The sequence below is a fragment of the Erithacus rubecula genome (genome assembly GCF_903797595.1).
Source record: "Erithacus rubecula genome assembly, chromosome: 5".
In the NCBI taxonomy this organism is placed as follows: Eukaryota; Metazoa; Chordata; class Aves; order Passeriformes; family Muscicapidae; genus Erithacus; species Erithacus rubecula.
In genome coordinates this window covers 27,480,970-27,508,301 of record NC_136687.1, presented here as the reverse complement: position 1 = coordinate 27,508,301, position 27,332 = coordinate 27,480,970, and the positions used below count along the sequence as shown (strand labels likewise).

The 27,332-nt window shown below is 34.5% G+C and overlaps 1 protein-coding gene across 8 annotated transcripts in view; it reads right to left on the bottom strand.

The window, feature by feature from the left end:
* MICU3 (mitochondrial calcium uptake family member 3) overlaps window positions 1-27,332 on the bottom strand; it is a 51,328-nt gene that overhangs the window by 20,784 nt on the left and 3,212 nt on the right. For 2 of the 8 annotated variants that reach the window (XM_079306736.1, XM_079306738.1), the window contains exons 2-9: window positions 18,126-18,279; window positions 15,338-15,369; window positions 14,475-14,553; window positions 11,040-11,087; window positions 9,701-9,783; window positions 4,734-4,805; window positions 3,346-3,384; window positions 922-1,017 (exon numbers count right to left, since the gene is read on the bottom strand). In XM_079306736.1, the coding sequence (XP_079162862.1) occupies window positions 922-1,017; window positions 3,346-3,384; window positions 4,734-4,805; window positions 9,701-9,783; window positions 11,040-11,087; window positions 14,475-14,553; window positions 15,338-15,369; window positions 18,126-18,279 (603 nt within the window). The remainder of the gene's footprint in view (window positions 1-921; window positions 1,018-3,345; window positions 3,385-4,733; window positions 4,806-9,700; window positions 9,784-11,039; window positions 11,088-14,474; window positions 14,554-15,337; window positions 15,370-18,125; window positions 18,280-27,332) is intronic. The other 6 variants (XM_079306737.1, XM_079306739.1, XM_079306740.1 and 3 more) reach the window with 3 other exon arrangements.

The window sequence follows — 27,332 nt, the reverse complement described above, 5'->3', positions numbered from 1 at the left end:
CTTTTAATGTGAAGCACACATTGCTTCCAAACCAGGGAAAAAGTCTGTTTCACTCTGGAAGCCAGTTTCAGTTCCTTGTTTTTTTCTCATTATGATCCTCCTTAGGATCATAATTGAACTCTGAGACCAGAGTCAGTGGGGACTTGCTGTCTGTTTTTTACTGCCACTACCAGCAGAGCAATCACTCTCACTGTGTGTGGCACAGAAAAGTATAAATTATCTGGTTTTCTGACCCTCTGAAATTATAAATACAAAGAAATATCTGACTCAATTATCTAGAAGCAGATCATGAAACAAGAATTACTAGAATTTAAAGAATTATGGAAATTAATTTGACAGCCCAGTGGTATTTCTAGATCTCCATAATGACTATATAATATTAAAAAAAAGATGGACCAATGTTCTGGTTACCTTAAAACAATCCTGGTTTTCTCCAGTAATTAAAACATTCTTTGCATTATACTTTCTGTGAAGATTGGCTCTTATATATAATATAAGAATATAATATACAAGAAATGCACATTAAGGACATAAAGATTACAAGCTTAAAGGGCTACAACTCTCAATAAAGTTATAATTTTACTGGACCACATCTAAATGACAAAGGTTTCCTGAAGTGCTTCTCTAACTTTGAAATGCCATGACTATTATTGTTAGAAAATACTTCATTCTGGACTGATGACGACTTAATCTTCCAACTCTTTCAAAAGGTAACTTTGCTTTTTCTTGGAAATGACAACCTTCAATTATCACATTGTATAGACGCAAAAGCATTTCATCTGAGAACTTGCAAGTTTAAACCAAAAAAGGAATTAAAAGGAAAAGAAGAAACAAGGTGCATAATATAAGAAAGCAATCAGAACAGAACAAATAAAATAGCAGTCTGTTTATGGACTGGAGACCAGAGAGGTTGTTTTATACCTCCGCAAGGTCTGAAAAGAGTGCTTGGCTTGTACTACGTCTCAAAGTATCCCAATAGCTTCTGGGGACAAGGTCCTCTCCTTCTGTTTTAAGAACCTGCAGTTTCAAGAAGCACAATTGTTTGAAAAACAAAAAAGAACAGAATGACCATTTATAAAGTTTAAAATTTTTTCTAACAGATCTTCAAAAGCAGGGCTTGGTTCTCTTGCTTTCAAACAGTGACATTTTAACCAGTTACATGATACTTTGTAAATGAAAGGAACACTGGTCTATTACAGCTGCTTGCTTAATGCTCTTGGCTGCGCCAAAAGTATCACCAGACTCCATCTTCCCAAACAAAGTAAGTTCAAGAAAGCACAAGTGAAAATATTTACTAAAAGAACATGTCAAAATGGCCATTTAAATTCAGCATTTTGCCACTGTTTTTATCTTCAATTGTTTTTCCATAAAATATTAATTTATATACTCATAAAATTATTTTTTAATTGCTAAAATAAAATTATCACCATACAACTATTCATATAAAATAATGCAATCTAATATTTATTATTACATCATTGCACCAACAAAGAAAGGCAAAAAACAAGCCTAGTAAGTTCAACTGTAACTTATCAGGAAAACACTATCCACATCTGATGATCAAACTTTTAAGTCGTGTGAATGAACACCACATTCTTTCATGCATACAATTCTATGATTATCTAATTTAAATATTAATTGAATTTGTTCTCTTACTGGAATTACTTTAATCAATTGAATTAGTACTTCTGGGCGTGCACATTTTGTTTCCTTTACATGCATCACATCATAGTTACCATGTTCTGGTTGGCATTTGGCCAGTGAAAGCACTCATGCAGTACATGTCAAAGCAATCTTAGACACAAATGCAGTATGCACCAGAACATGACTTGAAAGAATTAACCTATGGAAATGAAAATACTAAAATATTTAACCCATTTAAAACATCACCATATCCTTTTTATGGCCTATGGACTCAAGACATTTAAAAAAAAAATCAGAACTGATTTGTAAGATGAAGTAAAGAGAAGGGCCTCATGCATGAGGCAGCATGCTGGATTATCCCAGACATTTTAGGGTTGCATGTCCTTGGAACCTGGGTATCTTCAACTCCTCAGGGCATCAAGGGAAATAAAAGGTTGCTACACTTCTTATTTCAGTAGGAGAAATAGAAACCCAAAATATCAATTTTAGGAGATGAGGGATTTATTGAATACACCTAAGTCTCCTTCACATGGAGATCTCCATTCAGATTGTAGGAGGGCAAAAATGCATACACCTGGGCATTATCTTGATAAAGTGCTTGGACATGGCTGGAATCCAGGAGATTTTTTTACTGAAGCTGAAAATTACATAAGTAGAATGCCTAACCAGTTTGGTTTCAGTTTGAAACAGGAGGAAGCATGGGAATATAGCAATCACTGCAAGTTTTGTTACAGTAAAGCCTGAAATCTATTGAATCATAAGGTTCTGCATATTCTACTTCATTTTAATCACATCATTGTAGTGTGCACATCATGTCAACTGCACATTTTAATTCCACAGACTTCCTTCCTACTTATTGCTCAAATTGCAGGTGCCAACTCCACAAGAAATAAATCACTGCATTTCTGAATAATTATATAAAGAAACAAATTTTAAAATTGGAATTTCACTAGTCATCTAATTCTCCTGGATTCCATCCCCCCACCTGGAATATCACAATAATGCTACAAGATTAATTATTCTATTTAAACATCAGATCAGTCTGTTTTTTATAAAACTGTTTTACTTCTGCCATGATACAGAAATTAATCAAGTCATGATGAAGACATTAAAAACCTCAGAAGATCCCTTGCTTCTTATCCTTTTCATCCCTCAAAAATGATGGAAAAGAAGATTACTGTCACCTAATTGATACAGGGAATATTTTCTGTAAAATTTTTTCCTAGTTCAGCACTGAAAATTCTTATGTATTTGTTCTGTAGGTGAAGCCTAAAAAATAGGAAAGCTCTCTTCAGGTTACTTTTTGGGGGCAATAAAGAGGTGAAGGATTCAGCTGACTAATTATTCACATTGCACCCCAGGAAACAAAGAGATGGATCAAATGACTCATGCAGGATGACTTAATTTACACACATTAATTAAAAACATGTCCATAGTTAATTCAAATGTATTTTGTACATTTCCTTAGAAATACTGTTTCCTCCATTGTATATAAATGGAGAGCAACCTTTCCTCCTGGTAGGCCTGCATGTTCAGCATGCATGCAACAATCTTTTATGTAAGTCAAGATTCCTCATTTTTTTACTGATTAGCAAAAATAATCTACTTGGTAAAAAGTTAAATACAATAAATTTTCTTATAGCATATCATTTCATCTCACTGGTGAAGACTGCATCAATTGAAAATAATTAGAGTACATACACTGTTAGTAGGAGTATGATATCCATAAAGTTGAAGACGCTGACATACAGCAAAAATGGGCCAAGCCAAGTATCACATGTCAGAATGAAGATAAAAGAAGGGGGAAAAAAAGACAACAGAATAGGTTAAGACAAGCAAACCTTTACTTTATATATTATTAGTCTTTTTGTTTATTTGTTTTCAAAGTGAAGAAAAAAATGGTTTATTTCCAGTCTTACTCTTCAAATTTTCAAAAGAGAAATGCAGACTTTTAGAGTTTACCCTCAGGACTTATGTGCCATCTTGCAATCTTTAGGTTTTCCAAAAGCTCTCCCTTTAAGTAGAAGATTCCTTTGTTAAAAATAAACAGTCTATGAGAGATTCAACAACTGGCATACAGTTTTGAAAAGCTGAGCAGGATAGGTCCCTCAGTGTGGGAAGAAAAAATCCTTACTTTTTTTTTTCAGGGAAGGTTTAAAAAGTATTAATTGTTGAAAATCATGCTTGGTGTGGTTCAGGGACAAAGAACTGAGACTGAGCATTGATGATGTTGGAAAAATAAAATGGACACTGAGAAGCTCTGCTGATATGTCAAAATGTTTCTTATAATAAGGAATTCTTCCATAAATATGCAAATGGAACACGTTTTTCTGCTCTCTGCTTGACAAAGATTTGTCCCTGATATTTATTTTTTCAACATTTAAAGAAGTACCTTCTACTGCTGCTGTCCCTCAGACAAAACACCACAAACTCATTTATTTCTGACTTACCTTTTTTATTTATTTGCATGAAAAGCAAATTTGACATTATGTGACTACCCAATATTTCATGAAAATACATTCAGATTAATGTATTTTGCATAGGTCATAAGCATTATTTAATAAGAAATTAAATTTGAATATAAAATCTAAGTTCAGTTGTAACTTTTCATAATGTATTTTAAAACTACTATGAGGATAACAAGCACCAGGATGAGTAGGTCTACATGAACAGCTTCAGTTAGCTCTGAAAGCAAAAGTATAACTTGGTCTTCCCACTGAGATCTCTCACTGCTATAGACAGTACCACTTTCTGTCATTACAGACACTGGGTTATTACTATTCACTTTTCCCTCAATTTCTAAACTCCAAATGAAATTAAATCTACTGTCATAACATACAGTGCAGCATTGAAACACAATTTTTTCCTTCCTATAAACCACTTACTCTTTTTTTTTCCATTAACTGCAGTTAATGGAAATATGGCTAAATATTGCTTTTTTTTTACGTATAAAGTTATGAATATTCTTTTAGCAATATGAATTTAGTGTTTAAAAAAAAAGGATTGGTGAAATATATACACATATAATTTTGTCCTACATCAAAAAAAGTGAAAAAACTACCAGATGCAACTTCTCTGATTTTACTTACCAGCATTGCACGTTTTTCTTCATCTCCTCTTTTTTCTCTTTTCTCATTTTTTTTCCTGAAGATCTCTTGGAGCTAAAAACCAAACCATGTTGTTCATAGTTACTGTTCAGTCTGTTTTCACGTGCATAACAATATCCTTCATCATAAGGAACGTTACTAACAGTATTAAAATGCAGTCCTTTACTGAAATACCAGAGTTTCAATGATGCTTTATTCATACTATTCATAATCATGCCTTCATTTTCCTTCTGTGACTTAAAGTATCATATAGAAAGTGAAAAATTAAGGGCAACAATTCTATTCCACAAAATAAGGGCAACAATTCTACTTGGGAGCACAATACTAAGAACATCCTATTTAGCCAGTCTGGCCTATATAAAAAGGGGAAGTTCCACCCTTTTTCACCACCTCAAGGCACATCCTTTCTTGTCAGGTTCTAATTAGTATCTGTGTGGTTATGTAGTCAGCCGGATCAATCTTTTTTTCATATTAGTTTCCAATCTGATCAGTTCTTACTCCTGCTGGCACAAGGGAGGGGTAGAAACACCTGGAGGGGGTGAAACATTCCCCTTCAGCAGCAACAAACTACTATTCAAGAGTAATTTATCAAGTACCCTTTCTTTTCAAGTCTGTTCAAAGAATACCTTCAGGTCCTGTAAAACACCCCTTTCACAACTATCTCAACATGAAGAGCTTTAAACATAACTTCTGAGAAAACCTCAAATAGAAGATTTCAAACATACAGATTCTTAAGCGTATTTATTTTTGTAGTCTTCACAGTAAGAACCGGATTGTACTTATCTTTCTTTGCAAGTATCTGTTTTATTTAGGCATTTTTTTATTTATAGTAACACCAATTAATGTTCCCAAACCATTAGGAAAAAGTCCCACAGTGTTTAGCAAGACAGAGTAGTATTAACTATGATATCATCTAGGTGTTTACTAGAACTTCAGCTTTTTAAAAACTGCTTGAGAAAATATTGTACTATCACATGTAGCATTTGTTTTCCTCTAAGTGGGCTAGAAAAAGAATAAACCCTGATCTGAGAAACTTGTAGATCTAGAATATGGTATTTTCAGAACCAAACACCTCGGCATACAGACACAGTTGTGGCAGTCCTTTCAAAGGCACGACTGTAGCTACCAGAAGTCTGGTAAAAGCTGATAATGTAATGTAATGTACACAGAGCTCCACAAGGATTGGAGTGAGAAATGTAAATTATGTGTGATAAACTTTGCAAATAAATTTTCCACACTAAATTTCAGGATATCTTTATTTCAGAGAAGGCAGATGACTAAGACAAAGGGATCAGCAAGCTTTACTGCAGGGGTATGACAACATTGAAATCAAAGAATACAATGCTTAGTGATTAAGCAGCAAACATATTTATAAAAAACATTCTATGAATTTCCAAAATTGACTACTGAGTTTTCTGGAATTTCCTACAAGTCAAATACAGACCAGAACATTTTGTGTATCACAATACCTGTTTTTTAATATGGGATAAATTTACAGACCTTGGTAAATTTTTCAAATTTTTTTGCAAACCTACAGACACAAGTAACTGTAACTTATGCTAACAAGGAAAGAGTCATGATAGGAGACTACTACACAATTTGCAATCCAGAACAATGCACAGAAAAAAGTTAAATGAACAGAGAGAAATAGAAATAAAATCCCTTGTGAAAAGTGAAGTGACAAGCCATCAAGCGGGAGAGAAGAGTGGCAGTAATTGAAAAACCAAAAAAAGATCAGTAAAAAGCAAGGCATCCTTGGATGTATTTCCCCTGCCACAGAGGCAGAAGGAGTAGGATTCTGTTGCATGCATTATTAAAGCCCTTGCTAAACTTCTGGAAATGGATCTTTTGTTTAGAAAGAGTGCTATAGGATACCAGTGAGTGAAAATAAGTGAATGCAAAAAGGGTCTAGGAGTACTTTCATAGGAACATTGTTTGAAACAGGATAATGAGATTGACTGCTGAAGGCAGCAAAAATAAGATCTCCAATAACAAGGCAACACAATACTTCTGTTCCCTCACCTCACCCCTATGACATAAGCAAAGAGGAAAGAACAAACACCATGAAATTAGTTTACAAAAACAATACAGCTGTTATATGAAAAATTAAGTATTTTTCAATTCTCCACTAGACATGCTGTTTTCCTCAAGAATCATGTAACACATGATCCATAAACAAAGCTCTTCAAAGTCTCTTTATTTGTAAAATGGAATAGCATTTACTTACCAATTTTTTGATAGCTGCCTGTAATTGATGGATAAATATTTTACAAATGTTGGGGTAGTTCTAATGACAGCTTTTGAACAGTCTCCTTTTTTTCAGGAGAATCATATTAAAGTAAGGTGAGTAAAGATGGCAAATGTATGTTCTGGGGCCAGTTCTATCACAGCTGCAGTATCATGAATGAGCTTGTATTTTCATATTTACTTTTACTACACAAAAATCTATCTACCTATCTATTTTAGTCTTTTGCATTTCAGATCTAACATTCTGACTTAAAGGTTCAAATATAATTTTTGAAGGATCACTGACACCTAAAGAAGCAGAGTTGCACACAAGTTTAATCTATACAAATCTGTTAAATACAATCATAGGTAGGGGACAGTATATCTAATGTTTGAAAATTCTACTTTCTTTTATCCACCAAGTCTCCTAACAGAAAAAGAGTAAGGACAAACTTTATATAGGGATCATGACAGAGAACAAATAAATAGCAGGATGTGAAGAGGACTAAAAACATAGTTAGAAAGAAAGATGCAATATCCATAGTTAAATATTGTCCTGGTTTCCCGCTTTCCCACATCCTTATTTTATTTCAGTTTTAGCATCAGCTTCTGAAAGAAAAAGCCTCTTGCTTCAATTTCCTCCCATTTAGCTGTTGTAATGGAAGCCCTTTTTTCTTTTAGAACAAACTTGTCAGTCTATTCCACCACACTGTTTAACTGAATCATGAAACATGCTTGCTTGTCTTCTTTTTCCTCCATTTTTTCCTTTTGTTAATTATCCAAATTTTTACTGGCTTGTTCCTCCAATTGGAGGAGATGCTTATTAAGAATTAGCACACACAAGGAGGTGTGCATTTAATAACAGAATACAAAAATGCCACAAGTTGCAAGTGGCATCACCTTCCAAAATAAATTTAGAATTTAAGCAGACACCTGTTCTGCTTAAGCCATGTCACCTGAACAAGCCCTCAGCTCTCAGATCTTATTCCCCTGAAAAGGAGAATTGAGGAGAGTTCAGTTAAGGAGAGCTTCTTCCATATTTCTATTTTCTTAAGGTTAGCATAGTTTATTTCAATCAATTAAGAAACCACACACAGGAAACCAGGGTGTCTTTATTTTAAATAAATTTGGCTCTGACACTTAAATACATTCCATGTCTGTTTCATTATTTGTATTTTGCTCCATCTTTTTCAATAAGGCACTGAACTTTTTTTCATGTGTACTCACATGTATTTATTTATAAACTCAACTACAAAAATATATGAAGATATAAATTTTATCTTTTACACAAACATTTTTTCTGACATCTGATTCAATTCCTCTAAATGTTTTATTGTTCAGTAGAAAATTAAGGCCTTGTATAGTCTTCAGAATGCTTGTCTGCACCACTAGCCATAAAATTTTCAACGTTAATTTCTAAGGAAATTTCAAAACCTATGTTCATCATAACTGAGTGCTTCAGTGTAATCCCAGACAGTTGCTACAGACACTAACAATCTCTGGTTTATGATGAACTGTTTTTAACATACAGTTAAAACAGCCATACAGTTGTTTTAAACTCAGAAGCCCTAACTTTGAGTTGTCAATTTTCTGCGTTTCCTTGTCTTTTTCAAATGATAAATCACTGGCATTTACTTAGAATCACACTCATTATACCACCCATTTCTTCTGAAATCAGAAAATAAATTAAATTAACATAAATCTAACAGTCCTCTTGTTAGTGCAAAGAATATTCTCCTGAACTCGATGCATCCTACTACCTAAAAACTTATGAAGCATTCAAATTTTAAGATGCAATTATCAGATTTATCATGATAAAAATGAATATATAGTAGATGATTTAAGATTTCCCCTCAAGTGCCAAATTATTCTTCATTTTCAAATCTCTACAATATGTGAATTTTTCTTTCAAAATCTGGGCTTTTTAGAACTGTTTAGATTTATAACCTGAAAAAAATAAACTGTCCTTAAATAATTAATAAGATGAACTTAAAGAACTGCTTTTTCCAAGCCGTAAACAAAGTTAAGCTCTAATTTGCAAAATATTGTCATTCAAATTAGTAACGTAACAAAACTTTGGATGCAACCAAACTACTGCCAAATTCTGAGTATCCTGCCATCTGTTCCAATGCACATGGAAATCATTCAGGTCAAAGTCAATTTCACTTGTAGGAATATTCTCCTTAAAAATTAGCTTAGCAAATTGCTTCAGCATATGGATTTATGGGCTAAACTAGATATATGTACAGCATGTTTTATTTCATTACAAATCTTGTCTAAACCAGATGACAGTGTCACATCACGTCAGTCAATATTTTTAGGTCACTCGTGATTATCAGCAGACCAAGTGGCAAAGTGAGGTGATCTCCCAGCAAAAGATTCTTTTACAAGTCCTTTCAAAATCAGAGCAATTAAATAACTCTGCTAAAACCATTAAAACATTTATATTACCTTAATAGCCTATCTGTGACTACAACAGCAATTAAAAGATTCAGAATAAAAGTAAGAGTTAAGCTTCAAAAATAATTACATACAACACTCCTGTGCACTCTAAAAAGGAGCTTCTATTTTCAGTTTACATTATAATAACTATTTATATTAAATAAGGCAAATAAACTACTATATTCAGTGAAGAATAGCTGGCAATATAGATTGTACTCTCATGACTATTGACACCACTACATTAGTTTCAAGACTGCATCAAAAACTGCAAATATACATACCACTAAGAATTCCTTTTTGTCCACCATTTCATTGCCATCAGTATCGAACATGTTGAAAGCAATTCGAAAACCTGCATGTGGCTCTGTCAAAAAAATGCCAAACACTCAATTATTTGTTTCCTTGGAAAGAAAGCAAGTATAATAATCTAAGAAATTATTTGGTGTCCTTTCATAAAAGCCAGAACCTCAACTAATTTAAATCAGGATATTTGTGTACATATTAAATGCAAATCGTAACACCTGTAAAACAGTATAACCCATTTATTCAAACAGAAGGCATGCTCACAAAAGGAGAAATAGAACATTAAATACTCAAGAATAGTATCACATAAAAGAGTGTTAGTTCAGGGGTAGAGAAAATTTTATATTACAAAGACAGATATGTAGAAAATAAATTTTCTATGAAAACAGTGTTCTAAAGGACACTAAGTATTTTGGAAAAAAAGGTACAGGACGCAACTCCTGGTCAAAGTAAATGTTATGCTGAAAGACACTCAACATTTTCTTGTTTACATGCTTAGAGTCATTAAAACTTAAGACCAGGTTAGAACTTTATATCTGAAACATGGCAACTTTGAAGGTAATTGTAAGTAAAGCCTTTAGGCAACATTTTGGGGATACCCACTGATTTGCAATATAAATGAATTATGGCCAAAAGTTAATTCAGATAACAAAGAAATGATGGAAGAATTATTGATCCCACAGTGGATGACACTAAGGGCTCAGAGTCAAGTTCCAGTTCTGATTCATAACAGGAATCCAGTTCATGTCCAAAAAAACCCCACTAATGAATCCAATAGAAATTATTTAATTACATATAAGTAAAAGACAAGTAAAATACTTTGGTTCTTCCCAGAAAGCACCTCTTAAAATATAAAAAAGTCTGTATCAGGCTTAGTTTACTCTAAGTTATTTTACTTCAATTTTATGGAGATAGAATAATTATTTTTCAAATTTTTTAGTATTTCTGATATCAATACTTCACATTTTACCATTGACTCTTTGATTTTACCCATTATGCACTAATTAGTGAAACAAACAAGCAATAATGTGTCTCTTTCTGTTCTCCCTATATTAAGTGTCCCTTATGAACTTCAGCAAATTTAGCTACAAATTTTGTAAGAATTTCAAACAAGAAAATAAATTTAAGCTCTAAACCAAATTTAACTGGAATATATACCACAGCTTTCTCAAAAGCTACAAAAAGGTATTCTAGATAATACTGTATTTAAATAATGCATAACATAAGATTCCACAAAGGCAAAAATTTAACACACAACACATTCAGAGCTTTGAAATTCTAAGGAATCTTTTAGACTTCTTCTCCGAAAATACTTACTTGTTAAAATACATAAGAGGAATAAATATTCTGTGTAAGATATCACACCTGAAGACAAAAAAAAAATTATGCCATGTTAGTTTCACCTTGCCTTCACATCCTAAACTTGAAAACACTAAATCTATATATAAGAAGAATTTTTGCACATGTGGATATGCATATTCATACTTGTATGCATGTAACTATTCAACCTAGTCAATAAGTTATTTGTCTACAATAATCACTTATGACTTGGGGCTTTTTATTTGGGTTGGTATTTTAGGGGAGGAGTACATTAAACATGGTGAGTAAATCAGTGGAACATGGCTCATTAAACAGAATCTGGATACTCTTAAAAGCTAATACAAATTATTTATTCACTTTTCTTTCCAAAAATCCCACCAGTAATTCACGAAAATACTCTTTAACAGTATGAAAACATTTACTTTGAGAACATTAATAGGGCTTCCTCCTGATACACACCATTTGAATACAGTTCTTGACTTTATTAAGTGCTTTGTAAGCACATGTGCTGTATTAACTGAAAACTTAATCTCTCTTTTTTGCAAGATTACAAAAGGGAACCACACTGTGGCATTCCTTTTCCCTTCAGAAGTGATTAAGGCAAAATTTAAATTAGAGCTGAAGTCAACACCCAAATAGTATGTCTGGTACCACACGTTGTACTTGTGCTTTTCTAGCTGTGGAGTATGGGGTAAAGAGACAACCTTTCAGAATGTCCAGAGCTGCAATGAAGAGAAGCATCTCATAGTTCAGAAAGAATGGAAAACAGCTTGCAGCTCTCCCAAAAGCCTTTAGCTCCAATGACCTTGAGGATGCACTAGGAAAACTTGCTCCTAATTTCTCAGAAATTGGTTTTATCTGTCCTCCAAAACCAAAAGTTAAGTCAGTCCACAATATTAAATTATTTCAAAAGAGTGAAAAAAAAAAGTATTTAGATGCCTGAGAGTAAAGATGTCTATCAGCTAGGATTTTCAAAAGTTGCTAGCTGTCTCCTTGATTTCAGTCCAAGTCAGGTGCAAAAGTTTTTCCAAAAACAGCCACATCTTTGGATGTTTAAATATCTTTTAAAATCTGACTTAACTGAATATATGACAAACTAGATAAGCAGTCATCTGAATTTTTTTGTACTGAAAAACCTGTACAATTAAAACTAAAAACACTGTATCATTCATGTGGATTTTACTTCCATTATACTTCATATCCCATCTTCTGATACAAGAGCAAATTTAGGTCTTCAGAACCAGTATTTTTTTACTGCTAGCAGATATAGTTAGGGAAGTTACTACGGTTTTTTAATACCACCTACTCTTTTTTCCAATTTACACATTATTGAAGATTAGAAATTATTAAATACAGACATTTAAGTAATATATGCTATATGCTTTATCTTCTTGATTTTATACAGCAGCTTGCAGAAATTAAGTTTTTAGAGGCCTGATTGAATCTGTTTGGACAGGCACCTATCAAGAAATCAGATACCTCAAAGGTTCTCATTCAGTGATGGAAAACATTCTTTAATAGCTAGTCAATAAATGTAAATATATTTTTTTTTGTTTTTGTAATGGCACCTTCCTTGTTGTAAGAAAGGAAGAAAGTGATGATTTTAAAGGTCTTTTCCAACCTAGTTAATTCTGTGATTCTGCAATTGTCAAGTAGTCCATCACAGGTATGTAGAAAGTATTATAAATGGAGTTGAAAGCCTTCTCTCCTTTGGTTTGTACTGGTATATTGTACTGCAAACAGATAGTTCTGGTTGATTGCACTGAGTGTTATGGGAGAGAGGCTCTGAAATGATGATTGAAGGGAAAGAAAAACTTACACTAAGATCAGTAAGAAAAGAAGGAGGGCACTCAAGGGTAAAACATAATAAAAACTTAAGGTCAATGGGCATAAATCTATATGCCTCTGCTGAATTACATAAATCCATGGCAAAATAAATGGACACAGGCTTTTTCTAATTGCTTTATATGGGCATGTTAAAAAAAAAAAAAAAAAAAAAAAAAAAAAAAAAGAGAGTAAGAAACAAAAAAATAAAGACTAAATTATAACTAAGGAGACCTGAATTCTACTTCCATTTCTTTCACCAATTTACACTCAGTCATAAGACCCATTACATTTTCTTGTATTTTCTGTAAAACTAGGCAATAGAATTCACTTTTTCATAAGACATGCCAAAAAGATATCCAACAACTAAAGTCTAATACTAATTTTACCATCTTACTTTGACAGTTTGAGTCCTACCAATTCCAGCAACTTCTGTAGAAGTCCACTGGCAGAAAACTGGAGTAATATATTATTGAATCAAGACTGTGCATATTGTAGACATTTTATGACAGACCTAATAAGCAACATTAGATGCATTTTTTAACTGATAATGTATTGACTTAACAGATTATGAGGCTGAATTTTTATGCAATTAATATTTCAAAAGTCAGCTTATAGACACCCTAGAGCAAAGGTGTACACTGAAATACAATGCAAAGATGCGCCAATTCCTGCATCTCTGGAGTGCTGGCTAAAGACTCAGGGAAAAAAAAGTGAGTGCCTCCATGAACTAGAGAGCCTCTTTTGAGAGTATGTCCATACTACTTACTCCTTGAATAAATCTGATCTGCATTTGAGTTATATTAATAAATTACATGCATATGTTTGATTGGGATTCTGTTGCTGGTGTGCTTATTTTAAACAGCCATAAAGTGTCTTTCTTTTATAATAAGTACTTGTGTCTGCTTTTGAAAATATTTCAGATGTGCCACCACACCTTTGCCACTCTGAACATAAGCAAAGAATTATGTTGATTATTTATCATAAATAGCTTTTAAATATCTATAAGCCCATCATTGTTTAATTCCCTCTATTTTTTTTTCCTGTGAAGTGATAGAATTTATTAAGAAAGAAAAAATACAACAGAGGAGACCAGGAATGACTCTTGGCTCTTTGCTTACCAATAGTATGAGTTTTAAAAGCTATCAAAGCCCTCATCTGAAGAGTTTAAAGGAATAGATAACATTTCTGAAACTGTCTCTTTGTGTTGTGTATAAAATGCTTATTCAGTGATATAAGACATCACTACTGTCTTTAGAAATAAACACATTATTGAACCCATTGAAAAGAAGCAAAGATATATTGTTTCTTTACTGGAATATTCTGTCTATAGTCCAGAGATCATTCGTGGCAACAAACTGAACCTGAAATATTCAAACATCAACTTAACCAACTCTGATTCCACAATCACTTAAAGAGGATAGTTGGAAGATGGCATCATTAAAACACTGTAGAGATTACATGAAACTTTTCTGTGGTGAAAAATGTAGAAAGCAACAGCAAGCACTCTTTTATTTTTGAAAATGTGACTCAGATTAAAGTACCTAGTCACAAAAAAAGTTAATAGAATGATAATTTGGTACAGGAAAATTAATTCTCCTCAATCACCTCTCTCATTAAGATTACGGAAAAGTTTGGATGATCCTTTCCAAACCGGTGGTGTCTCCATAAGGATCTGATTCAGTTCCTAAAAAATAAGGTTTAAAAAATTTAAAAGCATACATTTCAGTATTTAATGAAACACCTAATAGATTATCATTGAATTCTAGGATATCAATATAAAAGACAAGGAACTGCATGCAAATCTACTGTTAATTGAACTTCAGTTACCACAATGATTTTGGAAGGACTCTGTAAATTTTTGAACACACGATTATTGCAAGAATTACTCATCTGCATGAATACTAACTGTTGCTGAGCTGGAGAGAGACATGCAATGTATTTGTGGCTGAAATAACTCACCACTGCTCATATTGACTGAAGCCAAGGATAAGTCCCCCTGGATTCCAGTAAGGTTTTTATACAAAATCCAAGCAAAAGTTGTTTTAAAACACTCGACCTGAACTAAAGCAAACCTCATCCATGAATATGAATGTACTTTTTCTTAAAATACAGGGAAACAGATAGTTTACATTTACACAGATGAAAAAACAAATAAGAGGTACTTAAACACCAAAAAAGGGTGAGAGTGGCATAAATATTTCAGGCAGCTTTGGATACAACTATTTCACCTAGATGCTAAAAAATGCAGTCAGATACAGACTGAGGGAGAAACTGAAAGATGCTTGAGAAGGTCAGTAAATCCAACAAAGCATGCACAGCAGCTAAAGTATCTGAGATTCTGGATTCAGCTGAGTCTGAAGTGACAAAAATGAAGAAATTAAACTCTCCTCTGCCTCTACATTTACATAACAAACAAAATCTACTACCAAAATATATTGTTATGAGACCACCCAGGAATTATTGCTCACCTGCTTTGAAAGGGATCGCCACTTCTTAGCATCTGCAACAAAAGGAAAAGTTATCAATGTACAGAATTTAGTTATGCCCATGTGGAGTCATGAAAATTGGACTACATCTATACAGTGTTTTCTAGACAAAGAATTATTTGCGTTACTTTATGAGTGTAATTGCCTTTATGCCACTAAGAAACCCTTTAACTTAATACATACCTTAAGTCCTAACTTTAAAGAACCAATTCAGATGTAGGTTTTAATCCCACTCTGCTTCAGTGAGGGAAAAGACTTTCAACCTCCAAAATACATCCTTAAAACATTTAACAGGAAATAGAGGACATTCATGCTAAACCCTGGTATCAATATACTGAGATGATTATTTAGTAGCAGTACTATTAAAATGCAAATTGTAAGGAGATCTGGATTATTACCCTTCCTTCAAGGACTACTCATACTTTTTAAAGCAAATACACAAAAAAAGCCCTTGAAACTACACCAAGTGCTTAGACACCCTTCATCCCTTCCTACCAACTCAGATTCCTTTTCCAGCCTCTGTCACACTTGATTATTTTGTATTTATAATTGAACAGGAGCTGTCCATAATGACTCAAGAATTCAAAACTTCAGATTCATCACCATTTCTCAAGACAAATATTTATACAGATTCAATATTGTGATACGGCATTGTGAATATCAGAATTCACAAAGGTCCAGAAAATAGCATTTAATGTGGTCAAATCCATAACTTTTTGGTGGGTAAAGGCTTCTTTTTATAAAGCAAAAGGGCTTCTATAATTATACTTCAAAGATCATTTTTGCTTTTTGACAAAACTCAACACCTTTATAGTCTTCATTCACAAAAGCCCCAGATATAAATTCTTTTTTTATTATGCAAAACAGATGGTCTAGTAGGTCAGCCTGAATGGACCCAATTATATACAACTGGGAAGTTATTCATAAAATGACCCCAAAAATAAAAAATAAAATGTTTAGAATGTATTATTAGAAAATTTCTCTCCTTAAATGTGCTACTTTCATTCAACAGAGCAAGACAGAAAATTTACTTGCCCAAGAAGACCAAGTGGTACTTTGGGAATGCTGCAGTTCAGGGATTAAAATTACCATAGTCAGATATGAGAACCTGGATGTGATAATCTGTGGGTCATCTCTTTCAGCTATTACTTCCTATTTATCAGTCTTCTGTCCCCATGTACCAGAAAATATGAACTGCACTAGAACAGAGTGATCCACTTCTACTTACTTAAAATTCTTTAAAATAGTTATGTCAGCCATGTAATCTCTAATACCACAAAACCTAAAAGACACCCAGGTTAATTTTGCTTTTGGTCTCAGAGGTGAACTGGATGAACAGAAAGGATTTTAACAGAAACAAGGTTTGCTACACTGAATTCAGAAGGATACCTGACTGTTGAACTCCAGATCTCTTCTCCTATTCCATGAGAATGTCCTTATGAGCTTCATGATTTTTGGTTTGGCTTTGTTTTTAAAATCTGCATACTTGCTTTGTGAGAGGAAGAAGCAGAAACTTCATAAGCATGGAAAAATTTTGATAGCAAACCATATATATAGTGTGGTCTAGCCAATCAAAGTGTCATAAAACAGAGTTAAATCAAAATGTTTTAATGATGTCCAGTATATATAGAACAAATCTTCATGACCATACACAGTGAAACCCAACTCCACACTAATAAAAAAGGGAAGAATTGAAGGTCTGAGAAGAGGAAATAGATAAAAAGTGCTGATGTGTATTTGTATTAACTTGTGTGATAAGCAATCTGCTTACTCTCTTTTAACTTAAAAAAAAAAAAAAAAAGATTTGCTTTCTGGTAAGAGTTTCAAAGTTCTACAGGTTTTCACCATCTAAGCTCGAGCTTCTGTCTTCACTGTTACAATGAGATTATATCTTTATTCAGAAGTTACAGAAGTTTTGATCACTGATGTGCCATGGCTGAATTCCTTCCTCGTTTCTTACTGTTAAGAGAACAAAGGGAAAAAAACCCAACATTTCCGTGGAATTTTAAGCTTCCTCAGACTGTTTTAACACTGCTTTTGAATGTTCTCTATACTAGCTTTTTGGTGTAGACTGAATAAAAGAAAACCTAAGGTGAGTGATTATACATGTCACACCTGAGCAAAGAAGATATTCCCGTTCCCCAGAAGCTTTGTGCTGCTACCAATGCACTGCAAGCCTGAGGGCCAGGAAATCAAACTAGAGCAGAAAGGGATCACCTTACTATTTAGGCACTCTTTGATACTTAAAGCAAAGGTTTTACAATAAATGACCTAAAGTTGATAGTTAATTTTTCATTAATTAACGCATAGTTAACACTAACACTGGCAATGTTTAAGTGCAGAAAGTTGATCCCCTGGAGGACTAAAACTCTTATTCAAAGCATGCTGTTTATAAAGCCATGATTTAGTTATATGTTCTATCTTAAGTCTTTCAGAGAACACATATGTTGCCTGCTTACAGAGAAACTATAGAGAAGAGGAAGCAACAGTTTAACAGCAATACCGGCCTGCTCAGAAAGAAACTGTGTCAATGCAAATGCCACGAATTAATCTTTCATGACTGTTGAACTGTTTGCAACCTTAAGGCAAAAATGTTTAACTAGCACACAGTAACAATCAGGTGTTTATGCATCTAGACACAAAATTCTGAAGATGCAGTACCTTTTTACTACCATGAGAATGAGAAGTAGGAATCAAAAGCAAGTAGGAAAATAACATGCACCACAGGCATTTTCCCTAGCAGTTTCAGCATTATAAAACTCCTGCTTACGTTTGGGTTCATCACTTGTAACAGCCTGGATGAAGTCATATGGAGTCATGTACAGCTGTCCTTCAAATTCCAGACTGGCAAACCTACGAAACCGTTGCTCCCGCGGAGTTGCATAAAGGTGTAAATCTTCGAGGTCTGATCTGTGCTCTGTAACCTTCAAAGACAGAAGGATGCAGTTTTAATCTATAAAAATGCTCTGATTTACAATTCCCACATTCACAATTAAGAAATTCTAACTATAAAAGTAATAATTCATAAGGTCAAACACGTCCAAGTATTTTTCTACGGTAAGAGCAGAAACTACAATTGGGGTTTCCACTGCTACCATTTTCAATCTTCTACAACTTTAGCAACAGTGTTTGTGTATTGAAATTTATGGTACCACCCAACCACAGAAGAAAAAATTCCAAAAAAGAGAATTCCAGCTCCTGAATCATAGAAGAAAGGGCAACTTTAACTCAAGGAATTATTACAACTTCAGCAGGCAGACTTTGAACAACTCTGCAAAAACTATTTCAGTTTTCTGATAGTTCCAGAAGAGAACAGAGTAATACTTTTTCTATAGTGCTTCTTAATATAGAGTTCAGCTGTTGACAATAATAGGTCTCCATAATATGCTGTGGTGTAAAGCTACCATATCTGGGGAAACTGAAGAAAAGAGCATAATTTTAATTCTAGAGTTACAAAAGTAGAATATAGCATTAAGTTCATGTATCACAAGAGTCTATGTCAGGAGCTTCTGGTATATTTCCCACCCAGCTGATTTAAGTGTAAATTCGGTAGTACAAAACTGTAAATGTTCTAAATTCTCACATCTTTCTGCTGCACTGCCAAACCTTTAATAGAAAATATGCAACTACTATCTGAAAACTCTATTTAGACCATGATGAAGCAAGTTGCCAAACCCAAACTGTTTTCTAAAAGGAAGAGTAATCATATAGGTAACTTCTCCTATTATGTTAAAATAGGAATGCAGAATCTTATCAAAGAAATCTCCCAACTTGCTCATTATTCCTGTCATTTAATTCTCTATCTGTCCAACTAAGGAACACACAATTTAACTCATATTATGTTTTCCTTTACCAACTAAGAAAACAGACAAATGCACTTGATTTTTCAGAGTTTATTTTTCCAAACATGTTGAAAAATGTCTACAGTGGCTACTGTAGGCAGTTATCTGTCCACTAAGAAAAACTGCCCTCAAATACAAAAAAATTGGTTTTCCAAAACCATTCTAAGAATAGACTACAAATTTCAGCAATTAGAAGCAAAGACACATTCATATTGAGTAGTCAAAGATCTGGGCTCACTTTTCTTCAGCTTTTCAAACAACATCCATAAAAAATTAAGCATTGATGAGATTCCTGTAGTCAAACAAAATTTCATGGCCTCAGTTGTAACTAGGAGATTTAATTAGATTTGTAGAAGAGAAACATCAAAGATGAACATGCATAGAAGAGGTCAAATACTTTATATTTGAAAAAAAAAAAAAAAGAAAGAAAAATAAGAAGATGTTTTATAGGGGGCTTTTACTACTTAATACCTTATCTAGGACATTTTAGCCAGCCTTCAATAAGGACAAAAGACTATTGACTGTGTATTTCTGTTTCTGGACTGTCTCTAGTACTTTCTAAATCATTGTTCCATGTGTGAAAATGTTCTGTTTCAACAGACGAATCTGTCATAGAAAGTAAGATTAAGAGAAATGTTGACACAGTAATTTCATTTTCAGTAGACTGCTCTACAAGTATTCTGCACTTGTGCCTGAGAAGCAGCTCTAAACCAGGCCTTCATGCTTTTTATGATTTTCAAATGATCACCAAATCAAATGTGGGGAGAAAAAAAACAGTCTAACAGCTAGACCTACAAGTCATCCTAAAATGACAGAGAGAAGCTGAATGTTCACATGCAAGGCAAAATATGTTTGTCCTATCTCACTGTTTGAATATTTTGGTCTCACTGACCCTTCAGTAGCCCAATGGCATTCAAGCTATGTCTTCACGTGGGAAGTACACAACTCAGTTGTTTTGATAGAACTTGTAGTGACACAACTGATAATCCGTGTATTTGAAGTTCAATCATCTATCCCTTTTTCTTTTTTGATACATATGCTATCACTATTACAAACATGCTTGTGAATACAGTTGTAAACACAAGTAATAAAACAGTATTTCTGTAAAGTGAGTTTTCAGAAAAGAAACAGCTTCAAGGCTATATTACACACACTATATATAATCAATTGTTATCAGTCACAATCAATCATACATAGTCACAGAAATCTCTAGATAACTTATCTCTCAAATCTCATTTTAGTTTTGATCACTGTCAGTATTTATAGAACATGTTGAGATTCTTTGCTCTCAAGAAATTCTCACTGTCTCAGGTACCACTGCTTAATATTTTGCTTGAGATACTCAGAAAAACATTTGCTAAATTCTCAGACACATATTTCAACATTATCTTAAGGACTCTATGCTACTACAAGTATAAAATAACATGCTGGAAATGTGGAATTTTAAAGACATGCTTAAAATTTACATGTCAGTACTTAGGTCTTCAAAGCCTTAATTTCTGCCTCATTTTTCAATCTCATTTCCCTCTGACTATGCAGCAATCCCACTATTTCATGCTCTGGCTCAAAAGCATTGTAACCTGCTATGAACACAGCCTGCCCCCATAAAGAGGAGTACCTCCCTAAAGGCCCAATACCTGCATGACCTTGCTCTGGGCCTTATGCTCATTTTTCCAAGTGTCAAACTGCATAATGGAACTGGTCTGACTGAGAACTTTTCTTTTGTGCTGTTATTTTTAATACCAGATAGATGCCTGAATCTACCCTATGAAAAGAGTTATTTGTTTCAAAACCTAGGCCATAGGAGCTTACAGATTATATTAAAAAAAAAAAAATCACCTGTTCCAGCAACAAGCTCCCCCTACTTCAAGTAAAGGAAAACTATGAGTTTAAGCACAACTTTACTCCAAGTAGTGAAGACACCACTTTGTTTTGAACTTGGTGGTTTTATCTGAAAGAATCAAAACAACTTATTTCTGTTATTGATCCAACATGAATTTAAATAAACGTAACCAAGGCTTAAGGTGTATTGGATCATTGGTCCATTCACTAAATGTCCAAATAAAAGCCGAGTTTGGCTGCAAAAGACTCCAGACACAATTAGCAAACTGCCAAATAAAACCTTCTTTGGAAATAGTATTATTTTTTAGTCAAATTTCTTCTCAGAGCTTTACTGCTTCTATTATGGTTAATAACTTATGTATCATATGGAACATTTTCTCTTGTATAAAAGCCATAATTACTGGGAACTAACAAATATTCTAATTAAAAGCCACAACATTCTGAAGTATTATCTCAATTTGCACTTCTTCAAGCATTCATTTAAGAAATTAATCTCAACAAATAACAATGAAACATCATCTGTTTTCCCCAACATCTGCAAATGATAATGCAGTGAGGAAAGTGTGAAAATCTTAGTGATGCCAATTGCTCTTGATTGATTTGTTTCATATTTATGCCCATCTTGGGCAATCTTACTGTAGCAATGGACACAACATCTCCAGTGAGGAAAGGCTGAGAGAGTTGGAATTGTTCAGCCTGAAGGATTCCAGGGAGACCTTAGAGCATCCTACCAGGAGCTACAGAGGGTCTGAAAAAGAGCTGGGGAGGGACTTTTTACATGGGCATGTAGAGATGGGACAAGGGGGAATGGTTTTAAACTGAAAGAGAGTAGAATAAGATTAGATACTAGGAAGAAATTCTTTACTGTGAAGAAAATAATGGTGGTCAGGTTGCCCACAGAAGCTGTGCATGCCCTCAAGTGTTCCAGGTTGGATGGGGCTCTGAGAAATCTGGTCTAGCAGAAGGTGTCCCTGCCCATGGCAGGGGGGTTGGGAACTAGATGATCTTTAAAGTCCCTTCTAAATTATTCTATGATTCAGTGAACAAGACACAGAAAGTAGATGCTGAATACCTCAGGGAAGGTATTGTAGGTGAAGGAGTGAACAGAATTCACTAGGTTTCCAATTTCTATTTGAAGTTTCAAGAGCTTATCCAGACTAAATCTCTGTGATTAGCAAGTATTTTAAAAAACTTTCATGAAAGCACATCTATTTGACAAACAAATGGAGGTAGATTTTTTTATGCTACACGTTTACCAATCCTCTTGACGATTATGCTTACTAATATTACTATCTTGTATCATGTTACAGTTCTCTTTAAAAAAACCAGACACGCCCATTTCTATCACACAGAAAGTCACAAATCTCCCAATAACAGTTTTACCTAAATTTTAGCCATAGTTAATTTTCTTTGGTTTACTTGCACATGTACACTGACCTGCTTTGCTATTAGAAATATAAGGGGAAAAAGTCCACAGCTGAAACCAAGAATCTAGTTGGTAAACAAACTTTCCATCCTTTCAACTTCACAACTCAAAAAGAAAACAAAAAGAGGCAAGTTTGAAGTTTATAAGAGCTCACAATAGTTTATTCTCCTTATTCTCAAAAAATTGTAAATTGTAATCAAACAGTTGTAATCAAACAACTTATGGTTATCATCCTCCTGCCCTTCCTTCCTCAAACTCTGGTACCTTGTTGCTCCACATTTCACCCCATCCTCCTGTGCCATACTCTTGCAGGACTGCAGAGAGAACACAACACCTGTTTTGGGTGTTTAAATCAGCTGAAGAGAAAAAATTATCTTGGCCTATTTTCCTGCTGTTCCCTAACACAGAAGTGTGTTTTCACACACCTAATTCTCCCATGGAGGGTATTTCAAAGCCCTGTCAAAACCAGATTAAATAGACGCAACACTTATATACAAACCACACTCGGGCAAAGGAAACAGAGGGAAACAATTTTTATTGAAATGAGGCAAGCAAAAATTAAAATGAAGACCAAATAGCAATTTGGCATGGGACTTTCTGAAGGGAGAGTATCATTCTTTGATTGGGTGTGCTGTCATCAATCTAGGCCACAAACACATTACACATAATCTAAAGTATGTGGGAAAGGCCTCAAAAGTTTTGAATTTATTATACAAATGAAAATATGATAATGATTTCTCATTAACATGTTTCAATGACTTAATATAATTACTAAAAACTCTTTTCTGCATGTATTGTATTTAAAGAGGGCCACCTGAAGCCCTACTTATTGTAATAATACCATCACGTGTAAGAAAGCAGAAGTCCTTTAGATGAGGGTATTTGTTATGGACAATTGACATTTTTAAGTCAATCGACTTTAAAATCATTCCTTACAGAATCTCTTCAGAGTGACATTGCTCAGTATTTTCTCCCTCTATTCACAGCAAAAACATGAGTGAAGAAAATATAGACTTTCTATCAAGCAAATTCAGCACTCAAAACCCATTCCCATTTTGGGTTCATTTTTCATGTACTGTGTCTATCAACAGAGACAAGTCAAAATGCCCTGAAAATCTGGTGTTCTCACCAAAGGTCTCCATGTACTCCTTGAAGTTCCTTGAAGCAAGGGCTAATATCTATTTCTGGTCCCATGTCCCATGTTCATTTTCCTGGCTGTCCTACTTCAAAAACCTTTCCTTTCACAGTCTGGCATAACATGAATTAACTTGTATGGCCTTCCAGTGAAACCCTTGCAATAACTTTACATTGCCATAACACAATACAAGGCCCAATAGAGGGCACAAGCCCACAATGACACTGAAACAGCTAAAATTTTGCAGTAGTTATTACCTGAAAATATTAAAAAATGGCAATGATATGGCCCAAATTCACTGGGAGTAAAGTGCAGAAGATAAAGCAGTAACTCATTACTCTTTTTATTAAAAAAACACAAAAGAAATGCTGTCAAGTGTGAGTCTTGTGCAACATTAGTAACAATTCAGTTTTATTCTGTGACAAAATATCTAGTTTTCTCACAGATATAAGCTTAAATACCAGATATAGGATTTTTGGAAATTAAAAATTTTATGCCTACAAGCTCCACAGACATAATATATGAGAATCCACTGTTGAAACCCAGAATAATACTCCGATTCCCAGATTCTGAGAATATCCACAAAAAATGCAAAGTATTTTACAGAACAAATAATTAAAAATATACATTCTGTGTGTGAATGTGACGCAAAAAACTCCAGCAGTATCACATAAAATCTCACAACTTTATTCCAAGTCAAATCAGTGTTCTCTTGCTTTTCCCAACTGAGATAAAGGAGAGTCTATTTTAGCTAAAGAAGCCAACGTTTACTACTAAAGATACATTTTGCTTGCAGTCAAAAATATGTTTGCTACAGTAGTTTAATCTTTAATTTATTTCGAGTAACTTTCTTTGAATTTTTGTTTGCAAAGTAATCTGCCTTCCATCAATGAGAATCTGTGCAAATTATTAAAATACAAAGGTTTTCAAAGCAACGCTGTTCCTAACTTCCTTCGTTTATATTTGACTTCAGGCTTATTTAATATGCTCCCATGTAGATAAAAGTAGCACAATTCTGTTTTCATGCTGGGTGGCCAAAAGGTTAACCATCAGGTTCCCAGTGTGGGAAAATCCCAAAGTAGACAAAATTGTTTTGATGCTTACTGAAGTTTTATTTCTAGCAGACTACTAAGATGTAGTACAGTCAACAATTCTGTTAGCTGATCCCGCTTCACTGAGATAAGGACATTATTATATTAAAGTATTTACAACCATAGGAAGCTGGAATGTGTTGTAAAAAAGGTCAAATTCAGATATAACTCTGTTACAGGAAATCCTTTGGGTAATAATGTAACTAATGTATCAGTCCTTCTTGCATTAGTTTCACAGGGGACCAACCTCGTCTATAGCAGCACTTCAAGAACCCTTAGTCAGTATATCCAGCTCCACATATTCATGTACTTCACTGTACACACCACCAAAACACACTAGTAGCTGGATCTGTCCATCCCAAACACACATCATCCCTTTCTTTATTAGGAGGAACAGAGAATTAAGAACAAAAGGTAAACCTTCTTTGTCCTTCAGCATGGCTCTTGCTACAGCTGGCAAGCAGTATCCTTCTCAGGATGACACTGGTAAGGAGCTTCAGATGGGATCATCCAAAGAGCAAACCATCTTCATACATTTGGCAATTGCCCTATGGCATGAAATGCACCATACTTACAAAACAGCATTTGCTGCAAGTGGCTTTTGGAAAAGCGATGCTTATGGATGCTTAGCTTTTGGAACAGCATTCTCTTTGAGCAGGCAGGAGAGCCTCCTCCCTAGGGGAGCGTCCCTTACTTTTTTGGAGGTAGAGTCTTGTTCTTCATTTCACAGAGATGGAAATACATGACATAATGCACTTAGAAATGTGCTGCTATGAAAACACTTGGCCCTTTTTGAGTATTTTCACAAAGTGGGACTTTGACAGTACAGGTGAGATACTAGGGAAAAACCCTTTGGAAACACCTGAGGTACACAGCTTCCTTCTCCTAGAAATTAATGTGCCTTCCAGAAATGTGATGAAGTACACAGTGTGTGTCTGTCTCTCCCTGCCTCTCTTTAAAATCCTAAATCATCTCTGAAGGAAGTGACTAATGGAGAATATCCCCCAAAAATGGAGGCCTGGAGTTTGCTTTCATAATGACAACATTATTATATAAAAAGTCTCTTAGGAGTACAATGATGCATCATTGGTACTTCCAAGACCATTTTAGTAAGTTTTACTGATGACACTGAATTTCTGAAAGTAAGGAACTAGTAGACAAATGTTAACTCCTCTGAGGAACTCTGTCACTTTGTCAAAATAACAGCTCTTTCAAACGAATTCTTGCTCTGCATAACCATCTCCTAAACTTTAAGGGAGCTGTCTGATAACAGAGCCCTCCCAGTCTTCACCAAAAACTGCAGACATAAAACTAGCAGCTCAGAATGCAGAATTTTACTTTGGTTCTAAAATGTTCTGTGGCAGCACCCCTGGAATTAAAACTGACAGTTTATTATAGTGTCCAAGATCTCACTCCAAGTAATCATATATAAAGCCCTTAGGTCCAGAGTTATTCCCAGAAAGCATCTGGGAAAAGATAATCCTGGTAGGGAGCTTAGCTTCACACTGCTTCTGCAACAAATCTTACTGTCCACCAGAACACCTCAAGTATTATGCTTGGTAAAGCAAGTATACTTTTCACTGATCCCATGATCTCAGGCTGATCAAATAGCCTGCCACACCACAGACACCATGCAGGTGACACATTTCAGAGCTTGACTTTTGGCAAATAGTATTTTCTTACTCTTCTGTACATAAACTCACAGATCTCATCAGGTTGCTCATCAGGTTTCACATTGTAACAATTTCATAGAACTTGGAAACAGATATGCAGACCATTTTGATATATTATTTCTTTACAAGTCTCAAATATATTTTTTCTCCAGTTAGCCTCAAACTATGTGCCATATCTGTGAACTGGTTAAAAAGGTGTCCTATCAACATCTGTGCAATCATCACTATTAGTCCTGAAATCTAAAGCCCCTTTTTAACTTTCCTGGCTCATAAATCCTAGAAGACAGTAGCAGGACAAAGCAACCAACATGTGCATGATACCTTTAGGCACTTAAATATTCTGTCACTACTGTCAAGCATTATTTCAACTCAGTGACAGAATCTGAATGAAAGTAATCTGTAGGGATACTAATTGGGACTAGCACAACACTCAAAATACTTTCACAGGCCATATGAACATCATCTGGAAGCAGGTGTCCTGCCAGAAAAGAAAGCAGTTCTTTGAGAGTCAAAATGCAAACTAAGTTAACCCCTGGATTTTAATGTTTGGGAGTATCAGAAGTTGCTAACAGAGAGATGTTTCAGCTGTTGCTGAGCAGTGCTGGCACAGTGTCACAGCTTACCCTGCTTCTCACACTGTCCCACCACCAAGTCATCTGGAGGTGCACAAGAAGCTGGAAGGGGACAGCTGGGACAGCTGATCCCAGCTTACCAAAGGGAGATTCCATACCATACAATAATTGTGCAGACTGAAAAAAGCTTTGGGGAAGATGGAGGAAATGGACACACACACATTCAGTGCATTTGTCTTCCCAAGTCTCCGTTACATGTAATGGAACCCTGTCTGCTTGGGGATGGCTGAACACCTGCCTGCCACAGGAAACAGTGAATCAATTCTTTGTTTTGCTTTATTTGCATGGCTTATTTTCCTTTGTTTGTGTGACCTTTACTCTGCTCGTTAAACTGTC